The sequence below is a fragment of the Oryctolagus cuniculus genome, chromosome 18 (assembly GCF_051225735.1).
Source record: "Oryctolagus cuniculus isolate XC-2025 breed Fujian yellow rabbit chromosome 18, ASM5122573v1, whole genome shotgun sequence".
In the NCBI taxonomy this organism is placed as follows: domain Eukaryota; kingdom Metazoa; phylum Chordata; class Mammalia; order Lagomorpha; family Leporidae; genus Oryctolagus; species Oryctolagus cuniculus.
In genome coordinates, this window is record NC_142884.1 from 67020430 (window position 1) to 67043356 (window position 22927).

The 22927-nt window shown below is 48.1% G+C and overlaps 1 protein-coding gene across 6 annotated transcripts in view; it reads left to right on the top strand.

Moving 5' to 3' along the window:
• The window catches only part of PDPR (pyruvate dehydrogenase phosphatase regulatory subunit), an 85287-nt gene that overhangs the window by 35609 nt on the left and 26751 nt on the right, over positions 1–22927 (top strand). For all 6 annotated transcript variants that reach the window (XM_002711720.6, XM_089320476.1, XM_051847287.3 and 3 more), the window contains exons 2-3: positions 6169–6451; positions 12925–13058. In XM_002711720.6, the coding sequence (XP_002711766.3) occupies positions 6228–6451; positions 12925–13058 (358 nt within the window). In that variant the 5' untranslated portion in view covers positions 6169–6227. The remainder of the gene's footprint in view (positions 1–6168; positions 6452–12924; positions 13059–22927) is intronic.

Sequence of the window (22927 nt, forward strand, 5' to 3'; positions counted from 1 at the left end):
GTCTTCAGTTTCTTGAAACTTGAACAGTCTTATGTTTTGTATTACATTAATTTTGTTATATTCAGCATGTAATTCTATATTGTCTACTGGACCATGTCAGCCAACTAGCCAGAGTATTCCATAATCTGGCTTTACTTTTCTTCAATTCTTCCTGCCCAACACTTACCATAGACATTCTTAACTCCACACTAGATTTCTTTCTTTTTTGGCAAGGCAAAGCAAGAGAGATCAAGAGAGAGAGTGAGTGCTGTGTCTGGATCAAGCCAGAGCCAGGAACTCCATCTGGGTCTCTCACATCAGTTGCAGGAGCCCTGATTTGCTTCCCAGAGTGTGTATTAGTAGGAAGCTAGATCAGAAGTAGAATAGCCAGGATTTTTTTTTTTTTTAAGATTTATTTTATTTATTTGAAAGACAGAGTTACAGAGAGAGAGAGAGGGAGGTCTTCCATCTGCTGGTTCACTCCCCAGATGGCCACAACGGCAGGAGCTGCGCTGATCCCAAGCCAGGAGCTTCTTCTGGGTCTCCCACGCGGATACAGAGGCCCAAGGACCTGAGCCATCCTCTACTGCTATCCCAGGCCATAGCAGAGCGCTGGATTGGAAGAGGAGCAGCCAGGTCTCGAACTGGCGTCCATATGGGATGCTAGTGCTTCAGGCTAGGGCTTTAACCTCTGCACCAAAGTGCCGGCCCCGGGATTTTTTTTTTTTTTTTTTAAGATTTATTTATTTATTTGAACATCAGAGTTACATAGAGAAGGAGATGCAGAGAGAGAGAGAGGTCTTCTATCCACTGGTTCACTCCCCAGTTGGCTGCAATGGCTGGAGCTGCACTGATCCAAAGCCAGGAGCCAGGAGCTTCCTCCAGGTCTCTCACATGGGTGCAGGGGCCCAAGGACTTGGGCCATCTTCTACTGCTTTCCCAGGCCATAGCAGAGAGCTGGATTGGAAGTGGAGCAGCTGGGTCTCAAACCGGCACCCATATGAGATGCCGACACTGCAGGTGGTGGCTTAACCCACTACGCCACAGTGCCAATCTCAGTAGCCAGGATTTGAAACGGGTACTCTGATCTGGGTTGCCAATGTTCTAAGTGGCATTTAATGCTGTACCACAACTCTCACCCTACACACTGGGTTTCTTACTGTTCTCTGCAAGTGTACATACATCATGGTCAGATTTGTTCTTTAACTTTGTTATGTTTTTCCCATTCACCTTTGTCAAAATTTGACTCTTTCAAGGATCAGTTTACATTGTAATTCCTATAGATCCTTTCCCTGGTGGTCCCAGCCTTTAATCTTCTTTCCATAACTTAATGTAGTTATTGTCAGGCCGGCGCGGCTAATCCTCCGCCTAGTGGCGCTGGCACACTGGGTTCTAGTCCTGGTCGGGGCGCCGGATTCTGTCCCGGTTGCCCCTCATCCAGGCCAGCTCTCTGCTATGGCCCGGGAGTGCAGTGGAGGATGGCCCAAGTGCTTGGGCCCTGCACCCCATGGGAGACCTGGAGAAGCATCTGGCTCCTGCCATCGGATCAGTGCAGTGCGCCAGCCGCCGCGTGCCAGCCGTGGCGGCCTTGGAGGGTGAACCAACGGCAAAAGGAAGACCTTTCTCTCTGCCTCTCTCTCACTGTCCACTCTGCCTGTTAAAAAAAAAAAATGTAGTTATTGTCTTGTGGAATTGGGTGTTAGTAAACCACCCGTGTAAATGCAAAGCCTAAAATGGGGGCCCATGTTGTGGCATAGCAGGTTAAGCCGCCAGCATCCCATGTGGGTGCCAGTTGGAGTCCTGGCTGCTCCACTTCCGATCTAGTTCCCTGCTAACATGCCTGGGAAAGCAGCAGAAAATGGCTCAAGTGCTTGGGCCCCTGCACTCATATGGGAGACCTGGAAGAATCTCCTGGCTCCTAGCTGCAGTCTGGGCCAGCTCTGGCTGTTGCAGCCATTTGGGGGTAAACCAGCAGATGGAAGGTCTCTGTCTCTATCTCTCCCCCACCCACTACTCTGTAACTCTGCCTTTCAAATAAAATAAGTAAATCTTTTTTTTTTTTTTTTTTGACAGGCAGAGTGGACAGTGAGAGAGAGACAGAGAGAAAGGTCTTCCTTTGCCGTTGGTTCACCCTCCAATGGCCGCCGCGGCTGGCGCGCTGCGGCCGGTGCACCGCGCTGATCCGATGGCAGGAGCCAGGAGCCAGGTGCTTTTCCTGGTCTCCCATGGGGTGCAGGGCCCAAGCACCTGGGCCATCCTCCACTGCACTCCCTGGCCACAGCAGAGAGCTGGCCTGGAAGAGGGGCAACCGGGACAGAATCCGGCGCCCCGACCGGGACTAGAACCCGGTGTGCCGGCGCCGCTAGGTGGAGGATTAGCCTAGTGAACTGCGGCGCCGGCCAAAATAAGTAAATCTTAAGAAGAAAAAAAGCACCCTAACGTGATGAGAGTTCTTACCCTTTTTTTAAATTTTTATTTGTTTTACTTGAAAGAGTTACACAGAGGAGAGGCAGAGAGAAAGAGGGAGAGGGGGAGGAGCAGAGGGAGGGGGAGATCTTCCATCCGATGGTTCACTCCCCAATTTGTTGCAACGGCCAGAGCTGTGCCGATCCGGAGCCAGGAGCCAGGAGCTTCTTCCGGATCTCCCATGTGGGTGCAGGGGCCCAAGGACTTGGACCATCTTCTACTGCTTTCCCAGGCCACAGCAGAGAGCTGGACAGGAAGTAGAGCGGCCGGGTCTTGAACCAGCGCCCATATGGGATGCTGGCACTTCACCAGAGCATTAACCCACTGCGCCACAGCGCTGGCCCTAGTTCTTACCTTTTCTAGGAAAAGACATTTATATTTGTATCTGCAGCACATTACTCCTTTGGTTGGGCTCTAATCCTGCCTCTCTCTCCTTCCTGAGGACCCCATTCTCTCTACTTTTATGGTGTCTTTTTCTTTTTCTTTTTCTTTTTTTTTTTTAAACTTTTTTTTTTTTTTATTTTTTTTTATTTTTTGACAGGCAGAGTGGACAGTGAGAGAGAGAGACAGAGAGAAAGGTCTTCCTTTGCCGTTGGTTCACCCTCCAATGGCCGCCGCGGCCGGCGCGCTGCGGCCGGCGCACCACGCTGATCCGATGGCAGGAGCCAGGAGCCAGGTGCTTTTCCTGGTCTCCCATGGGGTGCAGGGCCCCAGCACCTGGGCCATCCTCCACTGCACTCCCGGGCCACAGCAGAGGGCTGGCCTGGAAGAGGGGCAACCGGGACAGAATCCGGCGCCCCGACCGGGACTAGAACCCGGTGTGCCGGCGCCACTAGGCGGAGGATTAGCCTATTGAGCCACGGCGCCGGCCTGGTGTCTTTTTCCACAGCACTGAAGTGTCCTTGATACCTTAAACACCAAATAGATAACTTTGCTCTACCCACATTCTATTTTTTAAAAAGATTTGTTTTATTTATTTGAAAGGCAGAGAGAGAAAGAGAATCTCCATTCATTGGTTCTCTCTGCAGATGGCTGCAACAGAAGGGTCTGTGCCAGGCTGCAGCCGTGCCTGAGCTCTCTCTCGGTCTCCTGCACGGGTGGCAGGAGTACATATGCTTGGGTCATTTTCTGATTTCCCACGTGCATTAATGGAACTGGATGGGAAGCAGGGATGCCAGGCCTGGAACCGGCGCTGAGATATGGGATGCGGCTGTTGCTAGCAGTGGCTTATCCTGCTAACATAACGCCAGTCCCTCTATTCCACTTTGTTCTGTAGCTTCTGTGCCATTTTTCTGATTCCCTTCAGAGTAGAACGTAGAAGGGCTGTTTTACTCCCTTATCACAGCTTCAGTTTGCTTTGCTCGATCTGTTGTCCCTGCCTGTCCCCTGACAGTGTTTTTCTTCAGGACACGAAAGTGTCCTCTGTGTTGTCACATCCTCGTTGGGTACCTGATCATCCTGCTTGACTGCTCCACACTGTCTGTGGTTACCCCTTCTTGAAACGTTTGGCTCTTGGCTTTTGGATCACACCTCTGCCTGGCTTTCCTTATGCCTTCCTGACTGCCGCTGCTCCTCTGTGGCCAGCTCTGTGTTTCTGGCCGCTCTCTCTGAGTCTGCCACCTTGTCTGTATTCCTTTGTTTCCCAATCTGTGACTGCTGGGGAAGCTCTTTCTTCTGCTCCTCTCAGCTCCAGGGCTCTAGTAATAAGAATGTGTTTATGCTAATGACTTGCAGACCTCTGCCCAAGTTTCCAGCTTTTGTAGCTAGCACTTGGTTGGTGTTCCCATTTGGATTCCTGGTGGGTACCTCATACTTTGACCTAAGAATGTAATATTTTTGCACACATACCCTCTCCCCCACTCTTTTCCTCCCTGTCTCCATTTCTTCTTCCCTTCTTATTCCTAGTCTTTTACACTATATTAATTGGCATCAATTGTCTGTTAAAAAACTTAGCTATCATCCTTACTTCTACCTTTCCCAACTGTAATATCAAGTTGGCAAGTAATTTCTATCAGTTTATTATTTTATTTTATTTGTATTTTTTTTTTAATTTGAAAGAGCGCTTACATCTTCTGATTCACTCTGCAAATGCCTGCCACAGCTGGTGCTGGGCCAGGCCAAAGTCAGGAGCCTAGAACCCAATCCAGGTCTCAAGTGGGTGGTAGGAACCTAACCACTTGAGCAGTCACCTGCTGCTGCCTAGGGTCCACATTAATAGGAAGCTAGAATCAGAAGCATAGCCAGGACTCAAACCCAGGAACTCTGATTTGGAATGTGGGCCAAATGGCACCTGAAACACTATACCAAATACTTACCCCATGAACACTCTTATTTCTGTTACTACTTCTTCTTCTTCTTCTTCTTCTTTTTTTTTTTTTTTTTGACAGGCAGAGTGGACAGTGAGAGAGAGAGACAGAGAGAAAGGTCTTCCTTTGCCATTGGTTCACCCTCCAGTGGCTGCCGCGGCCGGCGCGCTGCGGCCGGCACACTGCACTGATCCGATGGCAGGAGCCAGATGCTTCTCCAGGTCTCCCATGGGGTGCAGGGCCCAAGCACTTGGGCCATCTTCCACTGCACTCCCGGGCCATAGCAGAGAGCTGGCCTTGAAGAGGGGCAACCAGGACAGAATCCGGCGCCCCGACCGGGACTAGAACTTGGTGTGCCGGTGCTGCTAGGCGGAGGATTAGCCTAGTGAGCCGCGGCGCTGGCCTACTTCTTAACTGTCAAGTCACTTTTCTAGTGTCACTTCCTTAAAGTCCTTTCCTGACCATTCTGGTTTACTTATTTGACAGGCAGAGTTAGACAGTGAGAGACAGAGAGAAAGGTCTTCCTTCCGTTGGTTCACCCCCCAAATGGCCGCTACGGCCGGCGTGCTGCACTGATCTGAAGCCAGGAGCCAGGTGCTTCCTCCTGGTCTCCCATGCGGGTGTAGGGCCCAAGGGCCATCCTCCAGTGCCCTCCCGGGCCACAGCAGAGAGTTGGACTGGAAGAGGAGCAACTGGGACTAGAACCCGGCGCAAACATGGCATTCTGGCGCCACAGGCAGAGGATTAGCCAAGTGAGCCATGGCACCGGCCCCGACCATTCTGTTTTAAAAATGCCCTGGGTTACCGTATCCCATTAGCTTTATTTACTTGTTTGTTGAGTGTCTCTTCCCCTATTTGCACATACTCTCCAGTATAAGTTTCTTTCTTTCTTTTTTTTTTTTTTAAAGATGTGTTTTATTTATTTGAAAGAGTTACAGAGAGAGGTAGAGCCACAGAAAGAGAGAGAGAGAGAGGTCTTCCATGCGCTGGATCACTCCTCAAGTGACTGCAATGGCCAGAGCTGAGCCAATCTGAAGCTGGGAGCCAGGAGCTTCCTCTGGGTCTCCCATGCAGGTTCAGGGTCCCAAAGACTTAGGCCATCTCTACTGCTTTCCCAGGCCATAACAGAGAGCTGAATCAAAAGTGGAGCAGCCGGGACTTGAACTGGCACCCATGTGGGATACCGGTGTTGCAGTTGGAGGATTAACCTGTGCCACAGCACCAGCTCCCAGTATAAGTTTTTTAAAGGCAGCAGTGTCCTTATTTTTGTTTACTTCTGAATATAGTAAAATCTCAAAAACTTAGTAGGGCCGCAGATATTTGTTGAATGAGTGATTACTGTTCTTTGTTAAATTATTTTCTTTACTTATGCACTGAGTTAAAGAGAGTGAAATAATGTCCTTTTTTCTCTGTCTAGTTTGGACTCCTGGAATCTCAGCTACGTGAGAGCCCGGCTCCGCGCTCTTAGCCGACGGGATGTTCTGCCGATGGCTCTCGATTATCCGGAGGCGGAGAGCCAGCCCAGCACGGCGGAGGTGCTCCTCAGCGAGAGGCAGTACGTCAGCGGCCGAGGCACGTGCTGCCGCTCTGCCCGCGCAGGCCCAGGTGGTCATCTGTGGGGGTGGCATCATGGGCACGTCTGTGGCCTATCACCTCTCTAAGATGGGGTGGAAGGACGTCGTCCTGTTGGAGCAGGGCAGGTAAGGCTCTCACTGGCCTTGGCTGTGGCGGAACAGCACTCACTGTGTAGGGTTCTGCTATTACGCCTTCTTTCAGGATTATGTCCCACTGACAGCTAATTAAATGTTGCTCAGTAGCATGAGAAGACTCAAGGTTAAATCTGTTTTTTTTTTTTTTTTAAATATTTATTTGTTTAAAAGGCAGAGTAAATGAGGGAGAAGGAGAATCAGAGAGAGCTTCCACTTGCTGGTTCACTCCCTAAATGGCTGCAGCAGCCAAGGCTGGGCCAGGCCAAAGCCAGGAGCCTATAACTCCAACTGGATCTCCCACGTGGGTGGCAGGGATCCAAGCACTTGGGCCGTATTCCACTGCCTTCCCATGAGTTTTAGCAGGGAGATGGATCAGACATTGAGCAACTGGGACTTGAACTGGCACCCATATGGCATGAGGTATCACAGGTGGCGGCCTAACTCACCACGCCACAATGCCAGTTCCAAGGTAGAATCTTTTGTACTTTGTTTAGTGATGCCTAATAATGATTGTGCTTTCTGGTTTTTAGAGAGGTGGCAGATTTAATGAAACAAGTGTTTTTGAAGGATATATTTGGTTTTATGTTGCTCTTTTTGTTATAGTCATTCAACAGCATAAATCCTGGGGCTCAAGAGCTTTCTCTAAGCAGAAGTGAACCTGGCTACATTCTCCCTTTATTTTTATTACTTTTTTCTGTAAATAATTTTAGACTTACAGAAAAATCAAGTTCCTGTATTCCATTCACCTGTCAATAATATCTGACATTAGCCGGCGCCGCGGCTCACTAGGCTAATCCTCCGCCTAGCGGCGCCGGCACACCGGGTTCTAGTCCCGGTCGGGGCGCCGGATTCTGTCCCGGTTGCCCCTCTTCCAGGCCAGCTCTCTGCTGTGGCCAGGGAGTGCAGTGGAGGATGGCCCAGGTGCTTGGGCCCTGCACCCCATGGGAGACCAGGAAAAGCACCTGGCTCCTGGCTCCTGCCATCGGATCAGCGCGGTGCGCCGGCCGCAGCGCGCCGGCCGCGGCGGCCATTGGAGGGTGAACCAACGGCAAAGGAAGACCTTTCTCTCTCTCTCTCTCTCTCACTGTCCACTCTGCCTGTCAACAACAACAACAACAACAACAACAAAAAAAATCTGACATTATGAATCTTGCAGCTAATGAACCAATATTAGTGGATTAGTATTAACCTCACTTTATACTTAATTAGCATTATCCTGGATTCCATACGTGTTTCTGGCTCCTGACTCCCATCTTCCTGCTCATGTAAACCCTGGAAGATTTTTCTCCTTTTTCCTTAATAACCTTATTCTGTTACAACTTGCCGTTGAGGGCACCACATAACATTTCATTGACATCTCTCCCTGAACTCCATGAAACTGTGACAGCTTCTCAGACACCCTTTGTTTTTGGAGACCTTAATGGTTTTGAGTTTTCTGTAACATTTTAGTCTTTGATAAGATTTTTGATAGACCTAGATACTATCCAGATCTAAGTAGGTACAAATTACACAAAGATACTTGATCTTAGAAAACTCCACAGAATTCTGGCCGGCGCCGCGGCTCACTAGGCTAATCCTCCGCCTTGCGGCTCCGGCACACCGGGTTCTAGTCCCGGTCGGGGCGCCGGATTCTGTCCTGGTTGCCCCTCTTCAAGGCCAGCTCTCTGCTGTGGCCAGGGAGTGCAGTGGAGGATGGCCCAAGTACTTGGCCCTGCACCCCATGGGAGACCAGGATAAGTACCTGGCTCCTGCCATCAGATCAGCGCGGTGCGCCGGCCGCAGCGCGCCAGCCGTGGCGGCCATTGGAGGGTGAACCAACGGCAAAGGAAGACCTTTCTCTCTGTCTCTCTCTCTCACTGTCCACTCTGCCTGTCAAAAAAAAACAAAAAACAAAAAACAAAAAAAAAAACTCCACAGAATTCATCAAGGCGGGGCTGGCATTGTGGTGTAACAGGTTGAGCTTCACCTGCAATGCCCTTGGTTCGAGACCTGGCTGCTCCCTGCTAATATGCCTTGGAGAACAGTGGAAGATAACGCAAGTGCTGGGCCCCTGCACCCACATGGGAGACCCGGAAGAAGCTCCTGGCATCGGATTGAGGCCATTTGGGGAGTAAGCCAGTAGATGGAATATCTTGTGTGCTCTCTCTTTATCATTATCTTTCTCTCTGTAACTCTGCCCTTCAAATAAAAGAATAACTCTTTTTATTTTTTTTATTTTTTTATTTATTTATTTTTTTTTTTTTGGACAGGCAGAGTGGACAGTGAGAGAGAGAGACAGAGAGAAAGGTCTTCCTTTGCCGTTGGTTCACCCTCCAATGGCCGCCGCGGCCGGCGCGCTGCGGCCGGCGCACCGCGCTGATCCAATGGCAGGAGCCAGGAGCCAGGTGCTTTTCCTGGTCTCCCATGGGGTGCAGGGCCCAAGCACCTGGGCCATCCTCCACTGCACTCCCTGGCCACAGCAGAGGGCTGGCCTGGAAGAGGGGCAACCGGGACAGAATCCGGCGCCCCGACCGGGACTAGAACCCGGTGTGCCGGCGCCGCTAGGCGGAGGATTAGCCTAGTGAGCCGCGGCGCCGGCCCAAGAATAACTCTTAAAGAAAAAAAAAAGTAAGCTGCAGACCTGATGCCCCATTCACTGTAAGCATTTCAGAATATATGCTCAAAAACACAGGAGCACCCTCCCATATAACCACCCTGCAACCATGTGCATCAGGAAACCTTGGATATAACAGTACCATTAGGTTCCTAGACCTCTCTTAGATTGCACCGTGCATCCCAGTCCTATCCATTTCCTTTCTGACCAGGATCTTGTCCAGGAATATGAGTTGTTTGGTTGCTGTGTCTCTTCAGCCTTGAAAGTTCTTCAGTCCTTCTTGCCCCTCTTGTCTGACAGTTTTAAAAAGTACAAGCATTTTGCTCTTTGAGGTAATCCTCAACCTGGATTCAACTAAATGTTTTCTCGTGATCAGACTCAGATTATATAATTTTTAAAAACACATGCGAGGGGCCGGCGCCGCAGCTCAATAGGCTAATCCTCTGCCTGCGGCACCGGCACACCAGGTTCTAGTCCCGGTCAGGGCGCCGGATTCTGTCCTGGTTGCCCCTCTTCCAGGCCAGCTCTCTGCTGTGGCCAGGGAGTGCAGTGGAGGATGGCCCAAGTGCTTGGGCCCTGCACCCCATGGGAGACCTGGAGAAGCACCTGGCTCCTGCCATCAGATCAGCGCAATGTGCCTGCTGCGTCACGCCGGCCGCGGTGGCCATTGGAGGGTGAACCAACGGCCAAAAGGAAGACCTTTCTCTCTGTCTCTCTCTCTCACTGTCCACTCTGCCTGTCAAAAAAAAAAAAAAGAAAGAAAGAGGCTTGCTTCCCTCCCTTCTTCCCTCAGGTTGATTTATTTATTTGAAAGACAGAGCAGCACAGAGAGAAATTTTCCATCTGCTGGTTCACTCCCCAGCTGGCTGTAAAAGCTGGGTCTGGCCTGGGCAGAACTTTATGCGGCATGAAGCCGGGATCCAGGAGCTGCATCTGGGTCTCCCACATGGGTGGCAGGGGCCTAAGCTCTTGGGCAATCATCCATTTTCTTCCCAGGCACATAAACAGGGAGCTGGCTCAGAAGCAGAGTACTCAGGACTAGAACTGGCATTCGATATGGGAGGGCAGCATCAAAAAGCAGCAGCTTAACTCACTGTACCACATCATCCTTGAGAGTAGATTTTTCATAATGTAAATATTTCTTCATGGAAGGCCTTAGGGAATTTTTTTGTTTGTTTAATTTGTTGTTCCAAGATCATTTAATACATTAGAATTGACATTTATGAGGCTGGCGCTGTGGTGTAGCAGTTAAAGCCGCCACCTGCAGTGCCAGCATCCTATATAGGCACCAGTTCGAGTCTTGGCTCCTCCACTCCTGATCTAGCTCTCTGCAATGGCCTGGGAAAGCAGCAGAAGATGGCCCAACCCCTTGTGCCCCTGTACCCACATGGGAGACCCAGAAGAAGCTCCTGGCTCCTGCTTCCGATCAGCACAGCTCCGGCTGTTGTGGCCAATTGGGGAGTGAACCAGCGGATGGAAGATGTCTCTCTCTCTCTCTTTCTGCCTCTCCTTCTCCTCTCTTTGTGTAATTCTGACTTTCAAATAAATAAATCTTTAGAGAAAAAAAAAAAGAATTGACATACAGTATTTTGAGCTTGAAAAAAATTTTTTAAATAATCTGCTTTTGTTATCTTAATAGAATAGTTGTGGGTTTGTTTGTTTATGAGGCAGCATTGGAGGTGGCGGGGAGAGAGAGCTTCTGTCCATTGGTTCACTTCCTAGATGGTCACAACTGCCAGGGCTGTGCCCTGGTCTCCCATGTCAGTACAGGGGTCCAAGCACCTGGGCCATCTTCTGCTGCTTTTCCAGGTGCATTAGCAGGGAGCTGGATGGGAGCGGAACAGTTTGGTACCAAACTGCACTCATATGGGCTGTGCTACAATGCCGGCCACTGAGCTTGACTTTTTTTTTTTTAAGATTTTATTTATTCATTTATTTTTTAAAGATTTATTTATTTGAAAGGCAGAGTTACAGAGATACAGAGGCAGAGGGAGAGAGAGAGAGGAAAAAGAGGAAGAGAGGGGTCTTCCATCCGCTGGTTCTCTCTCCAAATGGCCCCAACGGCCAGAGCTGGGCCAATCTAAAGCCAGGAGCCAGGAGCTTTTCCCCCCCCTCCCCCCAGCCTGACCTTTTAAAAAAATTGCACTGGGTCTGGTACTTGGGCCTAGCCAGTAAAGCCTCTGCCTGTGGCGCTGGCATCTGATATTGCTGGTTTGTGTCCTGACTGTTCCATTTCCAGTCCAGCTCCCTGCTAATGTGCCTCGGAAAGCAGCCGAAGATGGGCCCAAGTGCTTGGGCCCCCTCACCCACATGGGAGACCGGAAGAAGCTCCTGGCTCCTGGCTCCTGGCTTCGGATCAGCCCAGCTCCAGCTGTTGTAGCCATTTGGGGAGTGAACCAGTGGATGGAAGACCTCTCCATCTCTGCCTCTCTCCCTCTGTAACTCTGCCTTTCAAATAAAATAAATAAATCTTTAAAAAAAAATTAAGCCTAGCTTCTTAAAAGGTTTGGTCCTTCCTTTTGTTAGTCATTGTCCTTTATTATCTCTACCTCCCTTCTTCTCTTAGAGCAGTGGTTCTCTACTCTGGCATTGTCTGGGGAACGTGGACCAAATACTAATGCCCAGGCTTCCCAGAACAAACCAGAACCTCTGGAAGTGTTGCTTAGTGTCTGTGTTTTTTTATTTTTAAAATTTCCAGGGATCTCTATTGTATACTCAAGGTGGGAGCCACTATCAGAGCTGCTCAAGGGGAGCTGTCCTGGTAGAACTGTCACAAGAGGTATAGGCAGCAGCCAGAGTTCACGGAACTCCCATCCCAGGTCGAGTTCTACACAGTGGCTGTGCTGTGTGTCAGTCCTCGGTGTGCTGCCAGTCTGACCTGAGAAATACACTCATTCCAGTCAGGTCAGTAAGCCAGAACAGGTTAGGCAGTTGATGAGTGCCAAATGAGTTGGAAAAAATGACCTGCTTACAACTACCACCGGCTTTTTTGACTTATGAGTCCTTTGTAAAACTGGGTATTTGGGCCTAAGCAATGCTTACTACAAATTAGAGATCGTTGTTTTGCTGTGAGTTTATTTTTGAGTAGACAATGGATTTATGTGACTCAAAGTTGAAAACATAGGAAAGAATATGTGGGAAAAGTCTTTCTTTCATTGCTGACTTGATGACAATGGTTTCCTTCTGTGGAGGCTGAGTCCAGACCCCTTCTCTCCATACACACAAATGTGTATCCATGGTGAGGGGTGTGGAGGAGTCATAATTTATTTTTTTCCTTTTCTTACACATGTGGTAGCTCACCTTAAATACTTGTCTTCATTTTCATTTTTATTATTATTTCATTTCTCATTCTTCAATAGCTGTATAATATCCATATATAAATGAAATGATTCAGGATTTTAGTCCCATATCAATAGACATTTAGATTATTTGAATCTTTTAGTATTTCAGACAATTCTATAATGAGAAACCATTTTTTTTCCAAAGATTTATTTATTTATTTGAAGGGCAGATTTACAGAGAGGCAGAGGCAGAGAGAGATGGTCCTCCATCCACTGGTTCACTCCCCAAATGGCTGGAATGGCCAGAGCTGGGCTGATCCAAAGCTAGGAGCCAGGAGCTTCTTCCAGGTTTTCCATGGGGGTGCAAGGACCCAAGGCCCTGAGCCATCTTTTACAGGTTTCCCAGGCCATAGCAGAGAGGTGGATTGGAAGTGGAGCAGCCAGGACTTGAAGCAGTGCCCATGTGGGATGTCAGCACTGCCAGCAGCAGCTTTACCCACTGTGCCACAGTGCTGCCCCCATGAGGAACCTTGAACTTGTATTCACAGCTATGCGAGTCTACTTAATAGCACTTTGCATTCGTCCTCCAGACTGGCTGCTGGCTCCACGCGGTTCTGTGCTGGCATCCTGAGTACCGCCAGGCACCTGACCATTGAACAGAAGATGGCAGACTACTCCAACAAACTCTACCAGCAGTTAGAACAGGAAACAGGGATCCAGACAGGTAAGCAGGTCATCTGCTGGTTTGACTCGGTATTGTATTTGGTCCCGTACTAGGTTTGACCGGGGATTTGGTAATGAAGACTTGGGTTTTGGCCCAGGCTCTGTCACTAGCCAGGTGTTAGGCAGCTCCCTTAGCTTGTTGAGCTGTCTCCGGTTTCCCTATAAAATAAGGGAATTCAGTCAGAGCTTGTAATTCTTGTATTATGAATTGGTCCATTTAAAAATAGTAAACTTGGCAGCTGAACAGGAGGAAAAGAAGTGTAGGTGCTTGACAGTGAAACTGTAGGTCGACCCACTGATGTTTACCAGTTGCTACTAAGTATGTGGTTTTTGTTTGTTTGTTTGTTTGTTTGTTTTGACAGGCAGAGTGGACAGTGAGAGAGACAGAGAGAAAGGTCTTCCTTTGCCATTGGTTCACCCTCCAATGGCTGCCGCGGCTGGCACGCTGCGGCCGGCGCACCGCACTGATCCGATGGCAGGAGCCAGGAGCCAGGAGCTTTTCCTGGTCTCCCATGGGGCGCAGGGCCCAAGCACCTGGGCCATCCTCCACTGCCTCCCTGGCCACAGCAGAGAGCTGGCCTGGAAGAGGGGCAACCGGGACAGAATCCGGCGCCCCGACCGGGACTAGAACCCGGTGTGCCGGCGCCGCAAGGCGGAGGATCAGCCCAGTGAGCTGCGGTGCCGGCCAAGTATGTGTTTTTTTATAAAGCATAGACATGTATTTCTTACCTGTATCATTGGTGGAAAAGCTAAGTAGTACTGTAGTAAGTAGGAACTGTTCCCAGAACAACAAGACTGATTCTACAGCTTGACCCCATGCGATAACAGGTGGAAAGAGAGCCTGTCAGTGGTTACAAGCTCATGGTTACAGAAGCCCAGAGACAAGCTAGCCAGAAACTTCACTCTCCTCACCCTGAGGGACATCACTGAGTCACCATGATGTTGTTGACGTCAGCCTGGCAAGAGCTGAGAGGCAAGGGCTATAGAGTGAACATGGGAAAGGTACCTCTGTGCTGTCTCCAGGTTTTACTGGCAGAGCTGCCTCTGCATGTGGGGACTGTTGGACACAGTTCCTTTTACGTGGAGTGAATTTCATGGCAACAGCTGCTTGAATCCAGAACTGATTGGGATTGGAGTCAGAAGAGGATCCACAGAAAGGGCCAGAGATGGAGCGGCTGAGTCCAGTTACTGATGCTTTTTTGAGCCCGCATTGCTCAGCTGGTTGGATTTGAGAAGAATCAGTGTCATAGGCTTCTGTTTCACAAGGTTGGTTGTAGGTCAGTCTGGAACTCCTTGCTCGGCCTGATTGGTCTTGGATGCTGTGGAGCAGGGTGGGTTGAATCCCCGTTCAACCTCCTGAGGAGTGAGGCCAGGGAGTGTCGGGGGAATCCAGAATCTACCAGTCCCATGGAAGTATACCAGAGATGCCCTGGAAGATGACTTGGGGGGCCTATGGCCATGGGGAACTCTCTGTTGACTGGTGGTATTCACGTGTGATACTGTGATAATTGTTTCTCAGTGGACTGCTTTTCAATCACTGAATAAAGATGAAATGACATGCACAGTTTAGAGTTAATGAGAGGAATGGTACATGCTGATCCTCTGAAAATAATTCACCCAGATAAAGTGTGTGTTAATGACTTTTTAATCTGAAAGACTGGACCATTCTGATTCTACAGCCTTTGTACTGAATATGAGTTTCTGAATTGCTTCTGTTTGCATGTGATAAATTTTAAAGTGAATGGAGTAAATGTGATCATCTAATTTTTTAAAGGATTTATTTGAAACACAGAAGGAAGGAAGGAAAGAGAAAGAGATCTCCCACCTGCTGGTTCACTCCCCAAATGACCCTAACAGCCAGAACTGGGCCAGACATGGGTGGCAATAACTCATGTACTTGAGCCATCTTGCACTGCTTCCCAGGTACATTAGCAAGGGTCTGGATTGGAAGCAGAGTAGCCAGGACTTGAACCAGTACTCAGATACGGGATGCTGGTGTTCCAGGTGGTGGTTTAACCTGCTGCACTGCAGTTCCTGCCCCTTAATAATATTTTATTTTATTATTATTTTTATTTGACAGGTAGAGTTATAGACAGTGAGAGAGAGAGACAGAGAGAAAGGTCTTCCTTCTGTTGGTTCACCCCCACAAATGGCCAGGAGCCAGGTGCTTCTTCCTGGTCTCCCATGTGGGTGCAAGAGCCCAAGCACTTGGGCCATCCTCCACTGTCCTTCCGGGCCACAGCAGAGAGCTGGACTGGAAGAGGAGCAACCGGGACTAGAACCTGGCGCCCATATGAGATGCCAGCACCGCAGGCGGAGGATTAGCCAAGTGCACCACGGCGCCAGCCCCAACCTCAATAATATTTTGAAAGTATATCCTATATTGTTTGATCTTAAAATAAGAAAAGGTCATTCTTTTTCAGTGAGTGTTGAAGATCCATTAGCTGCAGATGCATAGGTTTACTTGCAAGCTCTCTGTTCTCCATCAGTTCATGTGTCTTATTTTTTGCCAGTATCATGTTGTTGTTTTTTTAAACTTTTTTTCTATTTTTTTTTTTAAGATTTATGTAATTATTTGAAAGGCAGAGTTACAAAGAGGCAGAGGCAGAGAGAGAGGCCTTCCATTTGCTGGTTCATTCTCCAAATGGCCACAACAACTGGTGCTACGCCATTCTGAAGCCATGAGTCTGGAACTTCTTACAGGTCTCCCACGTGGATACAGGGGCCCTAGGACTTGGGCTATCTTCCACTGCTTTCCCAGATCATAGCAGAGAGCTTGATCAGAAGTGGAGCAGTCGGGCCGGCGCCGCGGCTCACTAGGCTAATCCTCCGCCTTGCGGCGCCGGCACACCGGGTTCTAGTCCCGGTCGGGGCGCCGGATTCTGTCCCGGTTGCCCCTCTTCCAGGCCAGCCCTCTGCTGTGGCCAGGGAGTGCAGTGGAGGATGGCCCAGGTGCTTGGGCCCTGCACCCCATGGGAGACCAGGAAAAGCACCTGGATCCTGGCTCCTGCCATCGGATCAGCGTGGTGCGCCGGCCGCAGCGCGCTGGCCGCGGCGGCCATTGAAGGGTGAACCAACGGCAAAAGGAAGACCTTTCTCTCTGTCTCTCTCCTCTCACTATCCACTCTGCCTGTCAAAAAAAAAAAAAAAAAAAAAAAAAAAAAAGTGGAGCAGTCAGGACTCGAACTGGTGCCCTCATTGGATGCTGGCACTGCAGACTGTAGGACCCCAAAAGCGGTGTCCTCTTGTGACGACCCCAGAAACACAGACTCCAGACCAGACGATGCAATAGAGCAGGAGGTAATTTTATTTCATTTGCGCAAATGGGCCCCCTACTGCTGCAAGCAGCAAGCAAGTGAGAGGAGCCCCGAGCAGCTATCTCACACAGCTTTTAAAGGGCAAAACCACAAAATTAACATATTATAGGCTGGCGTAAGTTCATTGGATAATTTTCAGTAGCGGGCCTTGTATGGCAGTCTAAAAGTGGTAATGTCGGTGGAAAAGTACTAGGTCAAAGGGATACATTAGGGGAGGGGGTTTCTAGGAGAGAGGAATAGGTTGCTACGTGCCTTGCAGCTTTCTTTGTTAACCTTGAGCAAGCGTAGGGAAGGGGCTTATCTACAAGGCAGGAGTTCTGTGTATCTCTGGTTAGTAGCTGACTGCTTTCTCTGTGAACCGGTTTACTCCCCATTTCCCAAGGCCGTCTCTGGAACGGTTTGTCTCAGGAGCCCCATTTTTTTATGGTGGCTCTTGGCTCCTTTCACAGACGTTTTTACCTGCTATGCCACAGTTTCGGCTCCCAGTATCATGTTTTTTAATTACCATAGATTTGTTTTGTATTTCAGTCAAGTAATATAATACTTCCTGCTTTGTTCTTTTTTGCACAAGATTACTTTTGGCTATTTGGGATCTTTTGTGGTTCCAAATATATAGGTATATGTATATGTATATACCTATATATATATATACACACACACAATTATATATAAATAAGCTTTGTGAAAAATCTCGATGTTCTGATGGAAATTGCATTGCATCTCTATATCACTTCGGATGGTGTGGAGATTCTAACAAGGCTGATCCTTCCAGTCCATGAATACAGATGCCTTCCCATTTTTTTGTGTCCTCATCAATTTCTTTCACCAGTGTTTTATAGGTTTCTTTGAAGAGACCTTTTGGTTTTTAGTTAAATTTATTTGTAGGTATTTTTTTTCTTTTTAGCTATTGGAAATGGGATTGTTTTCTTTACTTCCTTATCTGGTAATATGGTATTGGTGTAAAACCATGCTACCGATTTTTGCACATTGATTTTGTATCCTGCAGTTTTGCTAAACTTGCTTATTTCTAATAGTTTGTTGGTGGAGGCTTTGGAATTTTGTATGTATGAGATCATGTTGCCTGCATGTAGTGACAAATTGACTTTTCCTTCCCAATTTGAGTAGTTTTTGTTTCTTTTTCCTATCTAATTGCTCTAGCTGGGACTTCTAATGCTATGTAGAATAAAAGTAGGCATCCTTATCTTATTCCAGATCCTAGAAAGACCTCAGCTTTTCCCATTCAGTATGATGTTGCCTCTTGGCTTGTTAATATGTAACCCTTATTTTGTTGAGATATATTCCTTCTTTACATAATTTTCTCAGTTTTTATCATGAAGGGATGTTAAATTTTATTTTATTTTATTTTATTTTATTTTATTTATTTATTTAACAGGCAGAGTGGGCAGTGAGAGAGACAGAGAGAAAGGTCTTCCTTTGCCGTTGGTTCACCCTCCAATGGCTGCCGCAGCCAGCGTGCTGTGGCGGGTGCACCGCGCTGATGCGATGGCAGGAGCCAGGTGCTTCTCCTGGTCTCCCATGGGGTGCAGGGCCGAAGTACTTGGGCCATCCTCCACTGCACTCCCTGGCCACAGCAGAGAGCTGGCCTGCAAGAGGGGCAATCGGGACAGAATCCAGCGCCCCGACCGGGACTAGAACCCGGTGTGCCGGCGCCGCTAGGCGGAGGATTAGCCTAGTGAGCCGAAGCGCCGGCCGGGATGTTAAATTTTATCAGGTGCCTTTTCTGCCTCTATTGAGATGTATGGATTTTGTCTTTAATTCCATTGATGTGATGCAGCGTGTTTTCTGCCTTGTGTATGTTGAACCATCCTTTGCATCCTGGGATGAAACTCACTTGGGCATGGTAAGTAAGGTTTTTAATGTGCTGTTAGATTTGGCTTGTTAGTGTTTGGTTGAACTGTTTTGTTTTTTACAAACTCTTGTGTCGAGGGATGACTTTAAACAGATTGCAGTGAGGAGCTGCTCGGCACTTACGGAACCCCGACCCAGCAGCAGGTCGTCCACGAATGGTTTAGTGCCTGCTCCCCATGAACATGAGTTGCATGAGAGATTTTTTTATTTTTAAAGATTTTATTATTTGAAAGACCAGAGGCAGAGGCTTCCATCCACTGGTTCACTCCTGAAATGCCTGCAACTGCCAGAGCTGGGCCGATCCAAAGCCGGTAGCCAGGAGCTTCTTCCGGGTCTCCCATGCTGGTGCAAGGGCCCAAGTAGTTGGGCCATCTTCTGGTGCTTTCCCAGGCCATAGCAGAGAGCTGGATCGGAAGTGGAGCAGCTGGGATTCGAACTGCTGCCCATATGGGATGCTGGCACTGCAGGCGGAGGTTTTACCCGCTACGCCATAGCGCTGGCCCCAGGATGTTTTTTTTTTTAAGATCTTATTTATTTGAGAGGCAGAGTTACAGAGAGAGAGGGAGTGACTGAGAGGTCTTCCACCTGCTGGTTCACTCCCCAAATGGCTGCAGCAGCCAGAGCTGGGCCAATCTGAAGCCTGGAGCCAGGAGCGTCTTATGGATCTCACACGTGGGTGCAGGGGCTCATGCACTTAGGCCATCTTCAACTGCTTTCCCAGGCCATTAGTAGGGAGCTGGATGGGAAATGGAGCATCTGGGACTCGAACTGGTGCCCCATGTAGGATGCTGGTACCACAGGTGGTGGCTTAACCTACTACTCCACAGTGCTGCTGTCCCCTGAGAATTTTTGCTTTTATGTTTATCAAGGATACTGGTCTGAAGCTTTCTATGTTTGTTTTATCCTTGTCTGATACCTGGTTTTAGCTTTGTAAAGAGTGAGTTTGGAAGAATTCTCGTCAATTTTTTTTGGATCAATTTTAGAAGAACTGGTGTTCTTATTTAAATGTTTGGTAGAATTCAATAGTGAAGCCATCTAGTTCTTTTTTTTTTTTTTTTTTTTTTTTTGGACAGGCAGAGTAGACAGAGAGAGACAGAAAGGTCTTCCTTTACCGTTGGTTCACCCTCCAATGGCCGCTGAGGCCAGCGCACCGCGCTGATCCGAAGCCAGGAGCCAGGTGCTTCTCCTGGTCTCCCATGCGGGTGCAGGGCCCAAGCACTTGGGCCATCCTCCACTGCACTCCCGGGCCACAGCAGAGAGCTGGCCTGCAAGAGGGGCAACCGAGACAGAATCCGGCGCCCTGACCGGGACTAGAACCCGGTGTGCTGGCGCCGCAGGTGGAGGATTAGCCTACTGAGCCGCGGCGCCAGCCGCCATCTAGTTCTACGCTCTTCTTCGGTTGGAGACTTATTACTTAGTCTCTTCACTCATCATTTTGGTCTTTACTAAGTATTTATCTGTTTAGATTTCTATTTCTTTATGATTCCATCTTGGTAAGGTGTATATATCCAGGAATTTGTCCATTCCTTCTAAGTTATTAAATTTGTTGGTGTAGAATTATTCATAGTAATCTCTAGTGATCCTTTATATTTCTGTAGTGTTATAACATCTGTGGGTATTTTAAACTTTGGTAAATCCTGTCAAATTATCCTCCAAAAATGGTTGTATCCTCTTACTAAAAATCTGTGACAGGGGCCGGTGCCGTGGCTCACTTGGTTAATCTTCTGCCTGCGGCGCCGGCATCCCATATGGGCGCTGGGTTCTAGTCCCGGTTGCTCCTCTTCCAGTCCAGCCTTCTGCTGTGGCCCAGGAGTGCAGTGGAGGATGGCCCAAGTGCTTGGGCCCCTGCCCTCCATGGGAGACCAAGAGGAAGCACCTGGCTCCTGGCTTCAGATCGGCTCAGTGCTGGCTGTGGCAATCATTTGGGGAGTGAACCAACGGAAGGAAGACCTTTCTTCTGTCTCTCTCTGTCTATAACTCTACCTGTCCAAAAAAAAAAAAAAAAAAAAAAAAGTGTGACAGTGCTTCTTTTTAGTTTTCTCAACATTGGCTGTTATTTTAATTTTTAGTAACCTGGGAGAGGGAAAAAGTTATCAGGTTCTGATTTACATTTCTTTGACTTAAACATTGTTTTATAGGTCTGTATAAAAAATATATATATTTAAAATATTTATTTATTTATTTCAAAGGCAGAGTTACAGACAGGCTGAGAGAGAGGTCTTCCATCCACTGGTTCATTCCCTAAATAGGTGCAATGGCTGGAGCTGGGCTGATCCAAAGCCAGGAGCCAGGAGCATCTTACAGGTCTCCCATGCAGGTTCAGGGGCCCAAGCACTTTTGCCATCTTCTACTGCTTTCTTAGGCCATAGCAAAGAACTGGATCGCGAGTAGAGCAGCTGGGACTCGAACTGGTGCCCATATGGGCTGCCAGCACTGCAGGTGGCAGCTTAACACGCTACGCCACAATGCCAGACCTATTTGTTTTTTGAATTGACTTCTAATATCATATATTTACTTTTTTTTAAAGATCTTATTTTAATTATTTGAGAGGTAGAGTTACAGAGAGAGGCAGAGAGAGAGGTCTTCCATCCACTGGTTCACTCTCCAGATAGCGGCAAGCTCCTAGGCTGACCTGAAGCCAGGAGCTTCTTCCAGGTCTCTCATGTGGGTGCAGAGGCCCAATTACTTGGGCCATCTTCCACTGCTCTCCCAGGCTATAGCAGAGAGCTGTATCGAAGAGGACAAGCCGGGACACAAACTGGCACCCATATGGGATGCTGGCGCCACAGGCAAAGGCTTAATTACACCACAGTGCCGGCCCCCTCTATTTATTTTTTAAAAAACTGATTTATAAGAGTTCTATTTTATGACTGTTTAAATTAAAATTTATTGACATAAAAATTGTATGCATTTATGGAGTGCCATGTGATGTTTCCATGTATGTATATGTTGTGTTCAAATCAGGGCAAGTATAACTGTCTCAAACATTTATCATTAGTGGTGAAATATTAAAAATCCATTCTTCTGGCTTTTTTGAAACATAAAATACATTATCAATATCTGTAGTTATCTGACTGTGTGCAGTAGAACAACAGAACTTGTTTCTTCTATGTAACTGTGACTTAATACCCCTTTTCTGTTCTTCCCAGCTTCTGGCAACGCTTCTACTCTGAGCTTTATGAGATCAACTTTTTTAGATTCTGTGTATAAGTCAGATTATGTAATACTTGTCTTTCTGTCCATAACTTATTTCATTTAATGACCTCCAGTCCCATCTATGTTGTTGCAAATGACAAGATTTCATTCTTTTGTTTAGGGCTGAATAGTATTTAATAATGTGTGTGTACCACTTTTTTTTCCTTTGTTACAGTCTGTTAAAACACCATTGCTATTCCTTAGGACAAGAACACAGATCACACCTGTAGAAACTAGGAACTACATGTAGAACAGAAACAAAATTGTAGCTGAAGCCTGACTGCTAATCAGAGCAGGATTCTGAATGGACTCAAGTGATAAAGAGAAGCTAGGCAGAGCAGGGGACAGTGTCCTCTGAATCAAACTTCATGTGCCATCATGATTATCTCCCAGGACTTTATCAGCCATGATGAGACGTCTGCCACATTTATAAGATACAGTTGATCAAGGCCTGCATTGTGGCACAGTGGGTTAAGCTGTTGCCTTCCACGCTAGCATCCCCTGTGAGCGCCGGTTTGTGTCTAGGCTGCTCCACTTGCCATCCAGCTCCCTATTGACACACCTGGGAAAGCAGCAGAAAGTGGCCCACGAATTTGGCCCCTGCCACCCACATGGAACACCTAGATGAACCTCCTGACTCCTGACTTCAGCCTGGCCTAGCCCCAGCCATTGTGGCCACTTGGGGATTGAATCAGTGGATGGAAGGCCTTTCTCTGCCTCTCCTCTCTTTGTAACTCTGGCTTTCAAATAAATCTTAAAAAAAAAAAAAAAAAAAAAGTCACATGAAATCACTCAAAGGCAAACTTAAGAAGAGAGACACAGCCTTTTTTGATGGGCTGCATGTTCTTGTTACTTTCAAAAACTGTTAGTTATTATTTTCTTTTAAAGATTTATTTTGCGGCCAGCGACATGGTGCAGTAGATTAAGCTGCCATCTGTGATGCTGGCCTCCCGGATCAGGGCACTGGTTCCAGTCCCAGTTGCTGTGCTTCTGGTACCGCAGAATAAATAGAAGGGGAGACACAGCGAGATCTTCCATCCATTGATTCACTCCCCAAGTGGCTGCAGCAGTTGGCTGTGCCAGGCTAAAGCCAGGAGCCTAGAACTCTATGTGGGTCTTCCACATGTGCAGGGACCCAAGTACTTGTCTTCTCAGGCACATTAAGAAGAACCTGGATTGGAGTGGAGCACCTGTGCTTGAACTGAAACTCTGATGTGTAGGATGTGGTGCCAGCATTGCAAGGGCATCACGTTGTTGCGCCACAACACCAGACCCTTTGATTTTCCTGAAGAATGATTTAGACAAGAAAAACCACTGGAGATGCCACAGTGGCTCTTGAGTTACGCTGCCAGTTGTGATGCCAGCATCCCATGTGGGCGTCAGTTTGAGTCCCAGCTGTTCTAATTCAGCTCCCTGCTAATGCACCTTGGAGAGAGGTGAAAGGTGGCCCAGGGAGTTGGGCCCTTGCCACCCCCATGGGAGACCTGGT